The following is a 14,545-nucleotide window of genomic DNA, read 5'->3' on the forward strand; positions in this document are numbered from 1 at the left end:
TAGACGGTGCAAACACAATAATCTCGGTTTTGCATTCATTTAGATGCAGAAAATTTGCAGCCAGCCAGGTTTTCAAATCATTCAGACATGCTAAAAGAGGCCCTAATGAATTGTCTTCCTTTTTTACTGGCATATATCTGTGTATCATCCGCATAACAATGGAATGATACTCTGTTTTTGAAAGATAGCGCCAATTGGAAGCATGTATAACGGAAACAGAATGGGTCCCAAAATGGACCCTTGAGGTAACAGTTTAACAGTTGAGATAGTTATTTAATGCTGATCTAACCAGCAGAAGAGACTAGCAGGGTTTAAATCCCAGTTGTGCAGTCGGGGCATGTTGTCACACTGCGTCACAATGAGCCTCTATTAGAACTGTGATATTCTATTCTATACTTTTATGAATTCTATTGAGAAATCATGAGAAAAAGGTGAATAAAGAGAGAATCAATGTTCAGAAATTATTCATTATTATTATGTTTTAAACTATGCTTTATTGTTGTTTTGTGGTGTTTTTAATATATATATATTTTAATTATTAAAAATTAGAATTATTTGATATGATAAAGTTAATAATTGTATTTTATTGAAAAAATATTTTTGTATATTTTTTTAATTAGATCAGATAACATTTTAAGGTTATGATCATGTTATAATGTACCCCATATATGGGGCATGTTGTATTCAATGTATTAATTCAAAAAAACCACATAATTGTCCTAGACGTGTGCAATTAATGTGGGGAAAATAAATACTCTGAACCCCAAGTGAATTTACACAAACGGAGAAAGTCCAAAATTCGTAGGTTGTACCCCACTCTCTATATAATGAACTCTGAAAAGATCTGAGATCCTCATCAGCCTGTCACTAGAGATGTTTGCAAACTCTTCACTAACATAATATGACTGAGTGTGAGACAACATAAGCTCAAATTTACCTGGTTTTCTACTCGATGTCTTCAGGTTAAAGTGATGTGATGAACACACTCACCTGATACTGTCAGTGTAACTCCATCACTGATCTCTGAGGACTGTTGGGTTTCTGTCTGAGTTCCTCTACAGCTGTACAGACCAGCATGAGACCGATCCACAGATGTGATTATATAGATCTGGTCTTGTCCTGCGCTGTTATAGATCTGGTCTGTTCTTCTGCTGTATTCTTGATCTTTATACCAGCTGTACCTCCAGACTCCTGTCTCCTGTATGTCACATGTGAGAGTGACTCTCTCTCCTCTGAACACATGAACATCAGGCTTCACCTTCACAACAGGTTTGGGTCTCTCTGTGAAAAGAGCATACACACACTTCATGTTTCTTTCACTGAAAGAAAAAAACGAAGTAAAAGAGCACTTACCTCTCACTGTTATCTGTATTGCATTACTGTACTGTGTGTAGTAGTTTCCTCGCTGTGCTCTACACCAGTATGTTCCTCCATCAGAGACGCTCACAGATCTGATTGTTTTAGTTCCTGCATCATCACTGGATTCACGGTTTGAGTTTTTCCTCCAGAGAAACGTCCATCCAGTTGAGCTTCCCACGTCACAGCTGAGAGTAACTGTGTCTCCAGTGAACACTGAACTCTGGGGCGTTACAGTCAGAGTCGGTTTATCTGTAAGTGAACAGTGATGCAGTGTTGAGCTCATTTATATTGTTATTGCTCATATTTTTCACTAGTCTTCTGTTTTTATCATTCTTTTTTTTGTACAGTATACTGTAATTTATTTTGATTTAAAGGGTTTTTGTCTTTTCTGCTCCAAACAGAATAACAAAATGGCAGGGTTCTGTCACTTGTGTCTAGTCTATTTCTTGGTTTTGTGACGGAGCTCTGACACTCCTGCAGGGAGTGGTGTTCGAATCCCGGCACATATAGTTTGGTTTTCCGTTCTGTGTCGGGATTCAGACATTCATACTCCGCGTGTTTGTCCTCTGTTGTGAGTGCACAGGATGAGCTCACGCTCGTTCTCGGAGAATTCGCCTCTAAAACCGATTCTTTCTAAAAACTCCGGCCAGAGTGGAGATTTTGGAAAACTTTGTTTGCACGTTTGCATGTAAACTGAGAAAAACTGAGTTTTAGGCAGCCAACGTATCAGTATCTGACTATTTTCGGGATTCTGATTGGCTAACGTGGGCTTGAGCTACTCGTGACACTGCCACCTACAGGTTTGGCATGCTCTTGACGGCATATACACGGGTTCGTGTTCGATCACTTTTCTGAAAATGACAGGTGTGCACGATGTTATTTTTGAAAACGGAGAGGGATGAAATGTCCGTTTATTAAAATATCCGTCCACGTGTAAACGTAGCCTCATTGTGCTATGTGCTCTCCTGTCATGTCTAACCCCGCCCATATTGATTATTGATTAATTTGCCCCACCTGTCCTCCCTAATTACCTCCTTTGTTTGCTCTCCCTATTTATTTTCCTTGTGTTTTCAGTCCTGTCCTGGAAACCTGGGAACGATTTTACAAATCCAGATAACTAGACGATAGCTTTAAAGGGATAGTTCACCCAAAAATGAAAATTCTGTCATCATTTACTCACCCTCAAGTTGTTTCAAACCTGTGAGTTTCTTTCTTCTGTTGAACACAAAAGAAGATATTTTGAAGAATGTTGGAGACCAGACAGTTGGTGGACCCCATTGACTTCCATATCTTTTTTTCATACTATGGAAGTCAATGGGGTCCACCAATTGTCTGGAAACAGTTGAGGGCCAATTATTGGGCTAATTTATGAAGTCAAAAGGACACACATCTTACTAAAAGGATTATAAATGAAAGTTGGGAAAGCAGCGAAATTAAAAAGTAGGAATTTATTCATGTAATTTGGGATATAACAAAGAAGTTAGGAATCAACGATTGGGTCGCTAGTCTGACTTCTTTAATGCCAGCTGTTCCACCGTGGTTATTACCTCAGCCTAGAGTTGATCTTTCTCTACGGAAACCTACGGAAATTTTTTTTGATATGCAAGCTTATATGAACACTAAGCTGCATGAGAGATATGGGTATTGCGTACATTTATTCACAGATGGGTCTAAAAAAACGGAAAATCAAGCTGTGCTTTTTACAGTCCAGAATTAAAAATTAAGGTGTTTAAAAGATGAACCGATCATTTATCGGTGTATGCAGTAGAAATGATGGCAATCGTGTTTGCATTACAGTGGATAGAAGAAGTCAAACCCATGACAATGCTAATTTGTTCAGATTCAAGTGCTGCTCTGGCTAGTCTCAAAAGTGCAACGTGAAAATGTAGGGAGGATAGTATGTATGAAATTGTGTTATCTTTATAGAGTAAGTAGTCTGGGGATTGGTACTTAAACACATCCATCGATCCATCCATCCATCTTTTTCCGCTTATCTCTCGAGGAGGGTGGTTCCAGAGCCCAAGCCGTGCGTAGAGGTAATCCCGTCTATCTCTAGTAGGAACCTCTCAACCTCCCGCACAATCTCAGGCTCCTTCCCTGTCAGTGAGGTGACGTTCCACGTCCCCAGAGCTAGTTTCCGTGTCCAGGGATCGGGTTGTCGAGGCCTCCGCCTTCGACTGCCGCCCGATCCTCTAAGCACCGGCCCCTTATGGTCCCTCCTGTAGGTGGTGAGCCCACGGGAAGGCGGCCCCACTACGCTCCTTCGGGCTGAGCCCGGCCGGACCCCGTGGGGGGAGGCCCGGCCACCAGGCGCTCGCATACGAGCCCCAACCCCAGGCCTGGCTCCAGGGTAGGGCCCCGGATGCGCCATTCCGGGCGACGTCACGGTCCTCGTTGTAGTGTACATCATAAAGGGTTTTTTGAACCGCTCTTAGTCTGTGATGTGATCTTAGATGTGACTTAAACACATTTTTACAACAAACTGGACTAAACACAAGGATTTAAGTACATGTAATTAAGATACCGTTTTGGCAACTAGAACGTTTCTGAGCCAAATGAAGAAAAGCGTGTTTTCTGGTGACTGGCGTGTTTATTAAACCAATCAGATAAGACTAAGAATAATAATAAAAAAAGTGATAACGCAACGCCACTTTTGCGTTTTCTCTTCAGATTGTTTCAGTGTAAACATAGCCTCAGTCAGTGAGAGAATCATGCCAAAACTGGAAGCGCAGGTAAAAATAAAAAAAAGACGCAACTGTACAAATCTGGTTATTTCGGGAACTTTTTTGCCCCATGCACACAACTTTTTTCATTTATTTAAAAAATTTTTCAAAGTTTGATTTTACGCAATTATTCTTTTTTGCAGTTCCTGCCTCTGTTGTTTTCGCTTGCAAATTTCTGTTCACAGGCTTGCAGTGCTTTTGGCCGCATTTGTGCGCAAAAACCGTGCCAAAAGTGTGTAAGCGTGGAAAAATGGAAGTCAGAAGAAAATGTATTTTGCATTAGCATTAAGCTGCAGCTTCGCAATACATTAATTGCACTTAAGAATAACATTAAAATGCTGCAAATATTTATTTCTTACACTTAAAGTCGATTTACACCTTTACAAAATTTCTCTTGCGCATCCAAATTTAATTTACGCTTGCAATCTTATGTACACTTCCACAAATATTACCCCGCGCATGCAATTAATTATGGCATCATATTACCTTCATAATACCTCCAAAATGACACACAGCTGGTGACTCTGGGATTTGATCATCTGTGATTGAGAATATCTGTGTTGTTCACCATGAGCTCTGAGTGACTGAACTTACTCACAGCGACCTTTCTGGAGCCGATAACCACGAGTGAGAAAGGTCTATATTAACCACTAGTATTGGTATCGGCCCGGTACTGTGCTCTCATATTCGTACTCATAAAAATGCTCTGATACCAACAACAGATACTAATAATGCAGCATGTGCAGTGTTTGTGTCCAGACAAAGAAACAGACAGAGAGCATAATGGGAATAAAATAGAAAAAAACATACAATAGAAAGCCATCTATGAAGTAAATGCGTCTAATCAGTGGAATATTAAAATAGATATAGTAACGCCTCTATAGCTGTTGCAAGATGGACAAGCTTGTCGAGCACATCCCTTTTTCACAGACATCAGAGGAAAGTTTGTAGTAAAAGTTTTTATGAGGACAATGATGTTCAACTCACCCTTCACAGAAAGAGAAACAGCAGATCTTGATGTTGACGAAACTGATGTTTCTCCAGTGAATACAGGACTGTCTGGTTTCACAGTCACTGTAGATGTGGGCAAATCTGTGAAGAAACACAAATGTGTCAATATTTTATGTCAACTAAATGGTTTCATGCTAATTCCGCTGAGAACTTTTAGAGCTTATACATTTTCTAAAAATTCACTTTATTTCTACTAGTAAACGCAGTGATTATTCAACCTGTTCCCTTGTGTTTGAGGAGTGATTTCTTACGAACATCTGTAGTTTATTTTCCTCTGTAAAAACTCAGTAGGCTAAATAGGCTTGTTTGAGATGAGCAAAATCTGCGCAGAACCGATCACTGGTGATCACTGCGAGATGCATGCCGGTTAGAAATGTGTCCGAGTGCGGTCCACCTTGCTCTGATACGAGAAGAGAGATCTGTCTGTCTTGCCTGCACTTTTTTCACTCCTTCGCTTACTGCAGCCACCTACTCTCAACTACATTTCAGGCGAAATCTCAAACAAGCCTGTGTATGTCTGCTGTGAAATAACTGGACAGTCTGAACATTGTGACCAGAAACAGAGACAAAATGTTCAGAGTTTTGACAGTGACAGTCTTTTATTTTTCTCCTGCAGAACATCAGTGATCAGAAATTATTGTAAATTGTCAATAAACAGAGGCTGCGTGTTTTATTTCTAAACTGTGTCTCTGGACAGGATGATGGAGAATAAAATACTCTTATTAGGTCATGATTTCTGTCATAAAGAGTAATTGGACTTATTTTATCACACATTTATGGTGCTTGTGTACTTTTTAATCTCTGAAAGTTCACAATTTCATTATTATAGCGATTAGCACATTATAAAAAAATTATTTAAAGAAGAAAAACATAGGCTACAGATTTGGAGCGACATGAGGAAGATTGAATTATGACAGTATTATTATTTTCAGGTGAGCTAATGAAAGTTTATCAACTGTCTATCAAACATTAGAATTAAGATTAATTTCATCCAACACTCAACGTTTCAACATTCATAATCAGAAACAAAACGACATCTGAAAATCAAAGAAAAGCTGCATTTGTATATAAAAGTGCACAAAAATATATTTATGGAATGTTTTTTAAATATTTATTATTTTAATATTTTTTAATTAAAGTGTATAACGGCCATCAACATAGCACTTTTTCATAGCTGTTTCTCATTACTGTGTTCACATGTGTCAGACAGATGTCTGTATCACACTTGAAGTAAAATAATTCAGTTTTAAAATGTATTTTCAGATCAGCAGCATTCAGTTAACTGCGCTTCTTCTCTTCCATTTTTACTCACTAGTCTTTTCTTCCAACAGCGCCCCCAACAGTATACATATTTTCTGAGGCTTTCTATATTTATACCCTTTACATTTATATTAGTGCAAATTATCTACAATAAACAAGGACATTAAATAAATTAAATAACTATTTGAGGTCATTACACAGGCAGCAATAAATGAATTAAATACTAAAATATGTTTTTGGAAGTATTTTAGCTGCTGGTTCATATCATGTGCAGTGAGTGCAGTGTTTTTATTATAGTGTTTAAATACTTGAATAGGTTTTAAGAGCTCTGCATTCAGTCTATCTTGCTCAATATACAAGAACACGTCATCTGTGAGAGAATTCAACAGAATTAACTCTTCAAAAGAGGAGTGAGAACCGCATTATTAGTGTGAACGTAACAGTCAAAGACTCTCGATTGTATTTGTGATCATGAATAGGAGAGAGAGTTTAGGAGGACAATGATGTTGAACTCACCGTTCACTGAGAGAGAAACAGCATAGCTTGTTGTTGATGGTCTTCCATCTATGTGTCCTCTACACCAGTACTGACCCCGATCAGATGTAATAGCTTTAACAATACTGAGAGTGTCTGTGTTTACAGTGTAACGCTCAGACGTCTGTAACTCCACACTGTCTTTATGCCACTCATATCTCCAGTCACTGTGATCAGAGTTTATCACACACTTCAGATCGACTGTTTCTCCAGTGAATACAGGACGGTCTGGTGTCACAGTCACTGTAGATGTGGGTAAAGCTGAGAAGAAAGACAGAAACAAAGACTCAAACAGCTCTTTCAGTGAATAAAACTGATTGTCCTTGAGCAAAGCATTTGACCGACGGTTTCCAGAGGGATTTTCTCTAGTTCATGGTGCCATTCTGTGACAGAAATACATTCAACTGGTCTTGGTCATAAATATACTTTTGCAAAAAGGAAGAGAAAGTTGGCAAACCACTACTTCAAAAAAATATATATTTCTTTCATGTTTTCACCACAGGGAATGTTGAGCGTCTAATGGCCATTGAGAACATGACATGTATATGTTTCTATTATTGGAGATCTGGTGTGCCAACTTTCTCTCCCTTTTGCAGTTTTGTGGTTGAGCTTCCTTACTGAGTTTGTTTTGCCCGTATTAACAAAAATAATTCCAGTAACGTTAATAAAATGTTCTCAAAATTAGCACAAAAACTGTAGTTTCTTCTTTAATACTCTTGGACCCCTTTAGACATCTGTCACACACACACACACACACACACACACACACACACACACACACACACACACACACACACACACACACACACACACACACAGGTTGTGTATATAAAACTAATTTATTGTAAGCAGAGTGATGGAACAACAGCGGGGACCAGACAATGGTGAGAGAACGGTGACTTAATGATGTTTTATTAACAAAGTTCGGGAGGAGCAGGTTCAGATAATTAACCCAACTAGCAAGTGGAGATTTAGTCCGTAAGCAGACCTACTTCTGTTCATTGACAGTTAATCAGCATCTTGGCTCGCCGTTTTCTATCATGTCCTAAGCTCTTCATCTGACGATGAAACCAACATCCCCAGGGATCCGCCGTTGCATTCCGCCGGCCCCAGGTCCATTCATTTTACACCGGAAAACGCGGCCGGCCGGCCGCCCGATCAGCCTTGCGCTCGCCAAGACGTTGAGGCCAGTCTTCGCCGCCCCTAGCAAGACTTTCATCTTCCTCCCCAGCCTCCTCCTACCGCTCGGCTGTCCCAACGATCCCACCTATCGGTAAGTGGACCGTAGTAGGATTTAGGCAAGCGCAGGGTAGTTCGGGTGTACAGGCTTCGCGAAAAATGAACAAAGCGGAGCCGTATGATCTGTACATTACCTTACAGTCAGCCAACCTCTCTCCAAAGTCCACACCAACTCCCAAGACGGCTCACAGGCAGAGCAAAGCCCACAGGGCCCAAAAGTCGCCTCCCCAGACACCACCGCCGTCCTCCCGCTCAAGATCCGGCTCGCACCCCAGAGTCTGCCGGGGCGGATCCACTCCCACCTCCCGAAGCAGCTCAGTCTTTCACCACGGCTTCTGCTGCCGCAGCGCCGCATGCAGCCGGGCCCAGCGGCCTCCCCTCAGCTTCTCAGTTGCATAATCCCGCTGTTCATAACCCCTTTTCCTTTCCAGTGGCATCCAGCTCCCGCTGCAGACACTAGTGCAAGGCTACCTCCGCCAGCAGCACAGGCCCAACCACTTCAACAGTTTCAACAGCTGCGTGCAATGATGAGTGATGAGAACAGACAAAGGATCGTGGGAAATGCAGTTCCAGAATGAATTGTGACAGTAAGGGAGAGAGACCTCTAGTGGACACCCGGGGAACATAAACCAGACACTGTGACATAACCCCCCCCCCCCCCCTCCCTCTACGGAGCGGCTACCAGACGGTCCACAACAAGAAACAAAACCCACCAAAAGTCCAGGAGGGAGGTGGAATGGTGGAGGATCAGGGGCAGGGATGGAGGCCCAGGACCATGGAGGGGAACAGAGACAGGGGATGCTGGCTTAGCCGGCAGCAAAGGGAAATTAGACAGTCCATCTGGCGGCCAGGGCGGAGACTTTCCCACAGGGGGTGAGGGCGGAGTAAACAGTCCATCTGGCGGCAAGGGCGGAGACTTTCCCACAGGGGGTGAGGGCGGAGTAAACAGTCCATCTGGCGGCAAGGGCGGAGACTCTCCCTTAGGCGGCCAGGGCGGAGTAGACAGTCCATCTGGCGGCCAGGGCGGAGACTCTCCCTCCGGCAGCCAGGAACAGACACAGACACAGACACAGACTCAGGAACACACACCGGATCAGGCACAGGAACAGACACCGGATCAGAAACAGACATCGGCTCGGCGGCGGCCATCTTGTCCGGAGACACTGGCTCATGAGACGTGACCTGAACAGTCTCTGGATCGGCAGACGTGACCTGAACAGTCTCTGGATCGGCAGACGTGACCTGAACAGTCTCTGGATCGGCAGACGTGACCTGAACAGTCTCTGGATCGGCAGACGTGACCTGAACAGTCTCTGGATCGGCAGACGTCCTGTGCCTCCTCCACGCATGCAGTACCGCCACTGCATAAAAGAGGAAGACAGCCTTCTTGGCCATGGCAGGACTGATGGTGGGCAGCTCCGAGACGATCTCAGGGATGACAGCGGGCTGCATGGGGATGATCTCTGGGATGACAGCGGGCTGCACAGGGACGATCTCCGGGATGACAGCGGGCTGCACGGGGACGATCTCCGGGATAACAGCGGGCTGCACAGGATGATCTCTGGGATGACAGCGGGCTGCACAGGGACGATCTCCGGGATGACAGCGGGCTGCAGAGGGACAACCTCCGGGACCACCGCGGGCTGCACGAGGACGGCCACCGGGATGGCCTCTGGTTCACTGGGGAGGCAGGAAGTCTTCCTCCTCCTCCTTCGTGTCCGCGAGCGACTGGGTGCTGTTCTCTCCTCGGAATTAACCGGGAGCGCAGCACTCTCCTTCCTGAAACGAGCACACAACGCAAAACACTCATCTAAAGTCATGCGTGGCTCCTCCTCTTCGGCTAGAGGATTCCCATTCCGCTGTCTCCTCTCCCTCTTCGTGATTGAGGAAAAGTCACGAAGACTCATACCGCTGGATCTTTAAGGTGACGGAGTCGTTCTGTCATGGGGGCACACAGAAAAATAGGTAAATCCAAAAGCAGTATGATGGTAATGATTTATTAAAGCGTAATCCAATTTGTCGTCATCCAGGCAAGGTTCAAAATCCATGTTAGCAATCCAAAATACAAAACAACAATAAACAAAACAAGAACAGACTAGAAACAGACCTCAGAAGTGTGGTGACAATATATGACGACTCCGTGACATGGACTGAAACAGACAGGGTATTTATACACAGAACCAAACAATGTAATGGGAAACAGCTGCGTGCAATGATGAGTGATGAGAACAGACAAAGGATCGTGGGAAATGCAGTTCCAGAATGAATTGTGACCGTAAGGGAGAGAGACCTCTAGTGGACACCCGGGGAACACAAACCAGACACTGTGACATGGTGATGATCTGCAGCAGGAGTAGTGATGGCTGACTGAGTGCAGGTGGGGATTAGGAGGGATGCTGGGAAGTGTAGTGCAGACAGAGTTACAGAGTTGGTGACTGAGCTGGTGACTGTGACAACATCGAGTTCATTCAACACCACTGAAGATTTTTCTTTGTGTGACGTCTGTTCAAAAGGCTCCTCTGTTACTTAACCAATCGCACTCTTCAACGTCATCACCGATCACGTTGCAAGGAGGAAAAGCAGGTGCACCGAGCAGATACAATGAACGTGAGTCGTTCCGAGATGACTCCACTTTATCGCACGTTTGTTGGCAGCATATGAATATTACTGATGCAATATAGTGTGCGTGAATAGAAAGTAAGTGTATTTTGTTCGTTTTTCCTCAGAATTAAGCCGATAGTTCCTGCCGCGATTCGGATGTATCCAGCGCCATTGCGCCATAGGAATCTGTGTTATCTGCATTATTTAAATAATACTGCCGTCCTGTTATCCTTTTCTCAATTTCCACAATAGCTACTGCAAGTAATACCCGCAATTTACAGTAGAATATGACAATGTGTTAGTGATTTATGAGTACATGTGTAACAGAGTTAGAATTGTATTTAGTTTTATTGTGAATCCTCCTGAATTCAGCAGCAGTTATTCATTTCATGTTAAAATAGTGCCCTCATGTTGTTTGTTTGGGAGCTGCAGACAAAAATGTGTGGTTTGACGGAATATAACGTAACACAGCTACAGGGAATGTGCGCTGTTGGTACGTATATTCATGCTCCGTCTCATTTTGACGATATTTGTGTGATTATAACTCAAAATGACATAGCGATTTCAAGTATTTTTGTGATTTGGTTTAGCTAATGTCTAAACCATGTAATCCGAGTAGTATTTGATTAGTTATGGCCTTTTGTGAACTTCCGTCTGATAGTGCTCTCGTTAGCAAGGCCACGAGGTTGTTAATTGTATCTTATATTTTATTTAGATATGTAATAATGTCTGCAGCGAAACATCACTGAGAGGATGTTTTATTTCACTTTTCAGGGCGCCATCTTGTGGGCTTACATAGAATAGCTGCTTATTGTTTTCCTAGTACTGGTATTACTGTAACATCTCAAATGTATGGTTATTTATATTTGTAAAGAGCATTGCCTTATAATCCTATCACTTATAAATGTTAAAGTAAATTTATGTAAATCACTCATTTAAGTTTATATCTGTATTTTGTTCCAGAAACCACTCCTGTTTCATTTGAAATTATCATTAGTAAACTTTCAAAGAGATTGTGTTATCTGTGAAAACACTCCGGTCTGGGTTTGTGGTTTTAACTTAAACACTAATAATCTGTAAATCACATAATTCTCTCTGACTTCATTACAAAACTCAACTGTACTGAACTCAGTCGCTCAAGTCTGTTTCTATTCTCATGATACTCATGAATATCTCCTGTAACCTATAGTGACTGACAGTGACTCAATATTAAAGATTGAGACGCCCTTCAGACTGGAAAGTCACAATGATTTTATAATAACATGATTTTATAATAAACTAAAACCTCCACAAAGCATGCAACACACACAATACGACGTGTGCAGTTATAGTTTCTGAATAGTGACTAAAAGGGAATGTCTTCAGTCCTCTTATAACAACAGATGTGGCTGAAGACTATAATTGTTGAAATGTTATTTTAAATGATCATTAAACAGATGAATATGAAGACTCACCTGATACAGTCAGTGTAACAGCATCACTGAACTCTGATCTCTGTGAGTCTGAACTCTCTCCTCTACAACTGTAGTCACCACTGTGAAACACATCAGCTATGAAACTGAGCTCTGCTGCTGTTTTTGTTGTAAATGGATAGACAGTGACTCCATCTCTAGTCCAGCTGTATCTCCACTGAATGTCTCCTTCTCTCTGTATGTAACATGTGAGAGTGACTGTCTCTCCTATGAACACACGCTGATCTGGCGTCACCGTCACTACAGGTTTCACTGAAAAACATAGAAGTAAATATTGAAAAGCATTGCAGTATCAAGATCACTGTCATGAACACATAAAAACACTTAAATAAAACATCTAGTTTGCTTATAAATTGTAATGATTACATCAACAATGTATTGGTAAAAAACGAATTAAACGGATATATGTATCCAGTCTGCATGTCAGTATTATTGATCTTCCTGTTCTGACCAGTAGATGATGCTGTTTACAGTCAGATAATGACCAGTAGATAATACTGTTTCCAGTCCAGTCAGAGTGTTTTAAAGATCTGAACTGGAAACTCACTCACTTCTGTCTGTCTGTTCTCAAGCACTTTTCTCTTCCAGTCCTTCCAACTAAACCACTGAATGAATAAAGCTGGGCATTGGTGCTCAAGATCTTAATGACACACAATTACAATTGCAGCAAAAACTCAGAAACATGCAAATAAATCTCTCACTGTGCAGAACTAATTTCTGTTTTATACAGTGGATTATGATATTTTGAAATCGATGTCATGACAGTTTGTTTGATTGATTGAATAAATAAATAAATAAATAAATAAATAGCAGATTTCAGTAATGTATGATTCTGAAGATGATTCAGAAGACGTTGCTCGCATGTTGTGAGATCATGAAGGCTGGTCACAAACTTTGTAAGCCCGACTCGAATCGGACCCAAAGGTGTCGGGTCTGCCCTCAGTGCAAAATATGACATATCAAGAAACCCTAAAACGTTTAAATACGCTAAGAAAGGAACCCTTAAAGAAGGGTATCAATAAAAAGGATAGAATCAAGGGCATTCTGATTTTGATCGTAAAGCTGTTCGAATATTTAAGGAGGATACTGATCTGAGTTAACTGAAAAACAAACAAACAAACAAGGAAATAATACAGAAAATTTGGAGTTAACTTTTCTTAAAATTTTTCTTTTGTGTTTCTGTGAGTGATAGGGTAGGGAAAGAGAGTGAAGCAGCCCCTCTCTTTGGAATTTGCTCTCTCTCACACACACACACACACACACACACACACACACACACACACACACACACACACACACACACTGCAGTAAGAAAGTCAATAAAACAGGTAGAACAATGTCACATAAGTTACATTTACATCAGGAAAGCAATTTAATTACCATTTTTAGGCTGGAAAAATTAGCTATAGAGTTTTGTTAAATATGTCCACTATATTAGGCTACATATTATATTTTTACTTATATTATTAAAATATTATAAAGTTGTTATTATAATAAAAACACATTATATTTCATTTAAGTTGTTATTTTTACCATTTATTAATAATAGCCTAGGGCTCTCTATGTTTACAGCATTAGTGATTTATTTTTCTTGAGAAAAATGAACATGTATCTACTGTGACTAATAATTATCCAAATTAATCGATATTGACTCAAGATGTCAAGCAATAATAAATACAGTAGCTGTCAGGGTTCTGTCCCTTTCAAGGGAACTCGAGCTGCGTCGAGACGCGGTTGGAACGCCCTGCGAGATTGCGTCGTTAAGCACGTGTAAAATCAGTCCAATGGAAAGATGAGACGTCATAGGCGGGTGGCGTCATCGACCAGGCAGCTATAAAGCACCCTTGAGATCAGACCGTGCTAGCTTCTGCACCTTCAGCAAGCAATCTGTTGTAACGTAAAAGACTCAGACTCTGGGTCCGTATGAATTAGCTTAAATGATCTATAGGGAATTTTAATAATTAATCATGAATATGATTCATATATCGCATATTACAGTTACATTAAATTATCGAAAGTGAAAATGGATTATATGAATATATGAATAATCAATCACAACGAATTATAATTCCTCATTCATATATTAATAATCTTATTTCAGATCGATTATGAGATAATCCTTAAGGGAAATTAATGTAATTATCAATCGGTGTTCGTCCAGCGACCGACCGTCAGATTAAATTATCAATTTCTCAATAAGGTCATCCCTTCTTACAAACTCCAAGAAATATTAACTTTCTGGCCGTGAACATTAATTTCCTGTGTTTATAAAATTGAAACTACTTAATGTAGTAAATAATGAGTGCGGGTAGCTCGGGTCGTGAATCTCATTGACTTTGTGTTTTT

At 41.2% G+C, this 14,545-nt stretch overlaps 1 protein-coding gene across 1 annotated transcript in view; it reads right to left on the minus strand.

Moving 5' to 3' along the window:
* LOC306988055 (Fc receptor-like protein 5) overlaps positions 1-14,545 on the minus strand; it is a gene marked incomplete at its 5' end in the record, with an annotated part of 72,956 nt that overhangs the window by 51,865 nt on the left and 6,546 nt on the right. Inside the window, 6 exons of the mRNA XM_079592756.1 lie at positions 991-1,281; positions 1,354-1,608; positions 1,788-1,925; positions 5,070-5,174; positions 6,870-7,148; positions 12,182-12,451. Of these exons, the coding sequence (XP_079448882.1) occupies positions 991-1,281; positions 1,354-1,608; positions 1,788-1,925; positions 5,070-5,174; positions 6,870-7,148; positions 12,182-12,451 (1,338 nt within the window). The remainder of the gene's footprint in view (positions 1-990; positions 1,282-1,353; positions 1,609-1,787; positions 1,926-5,069; positions 5,175-6,869; positions 7,149-12,181; positions 12,452-14,545) is intronic.

This window comes from Phoxinus phoxinus (genome assembly GCF_949152265.1).
Source record: "Phoxinus phoxinus genome assembly, chromosome: 2".
In the NCBI taxonomy this organism is placed as follows: Eukaryota; Metazoa; Chordata; class Actinopteri; order Cypriniformes; family Leuciscidae; genus Phoxinus; species Phoxinus phoxinus.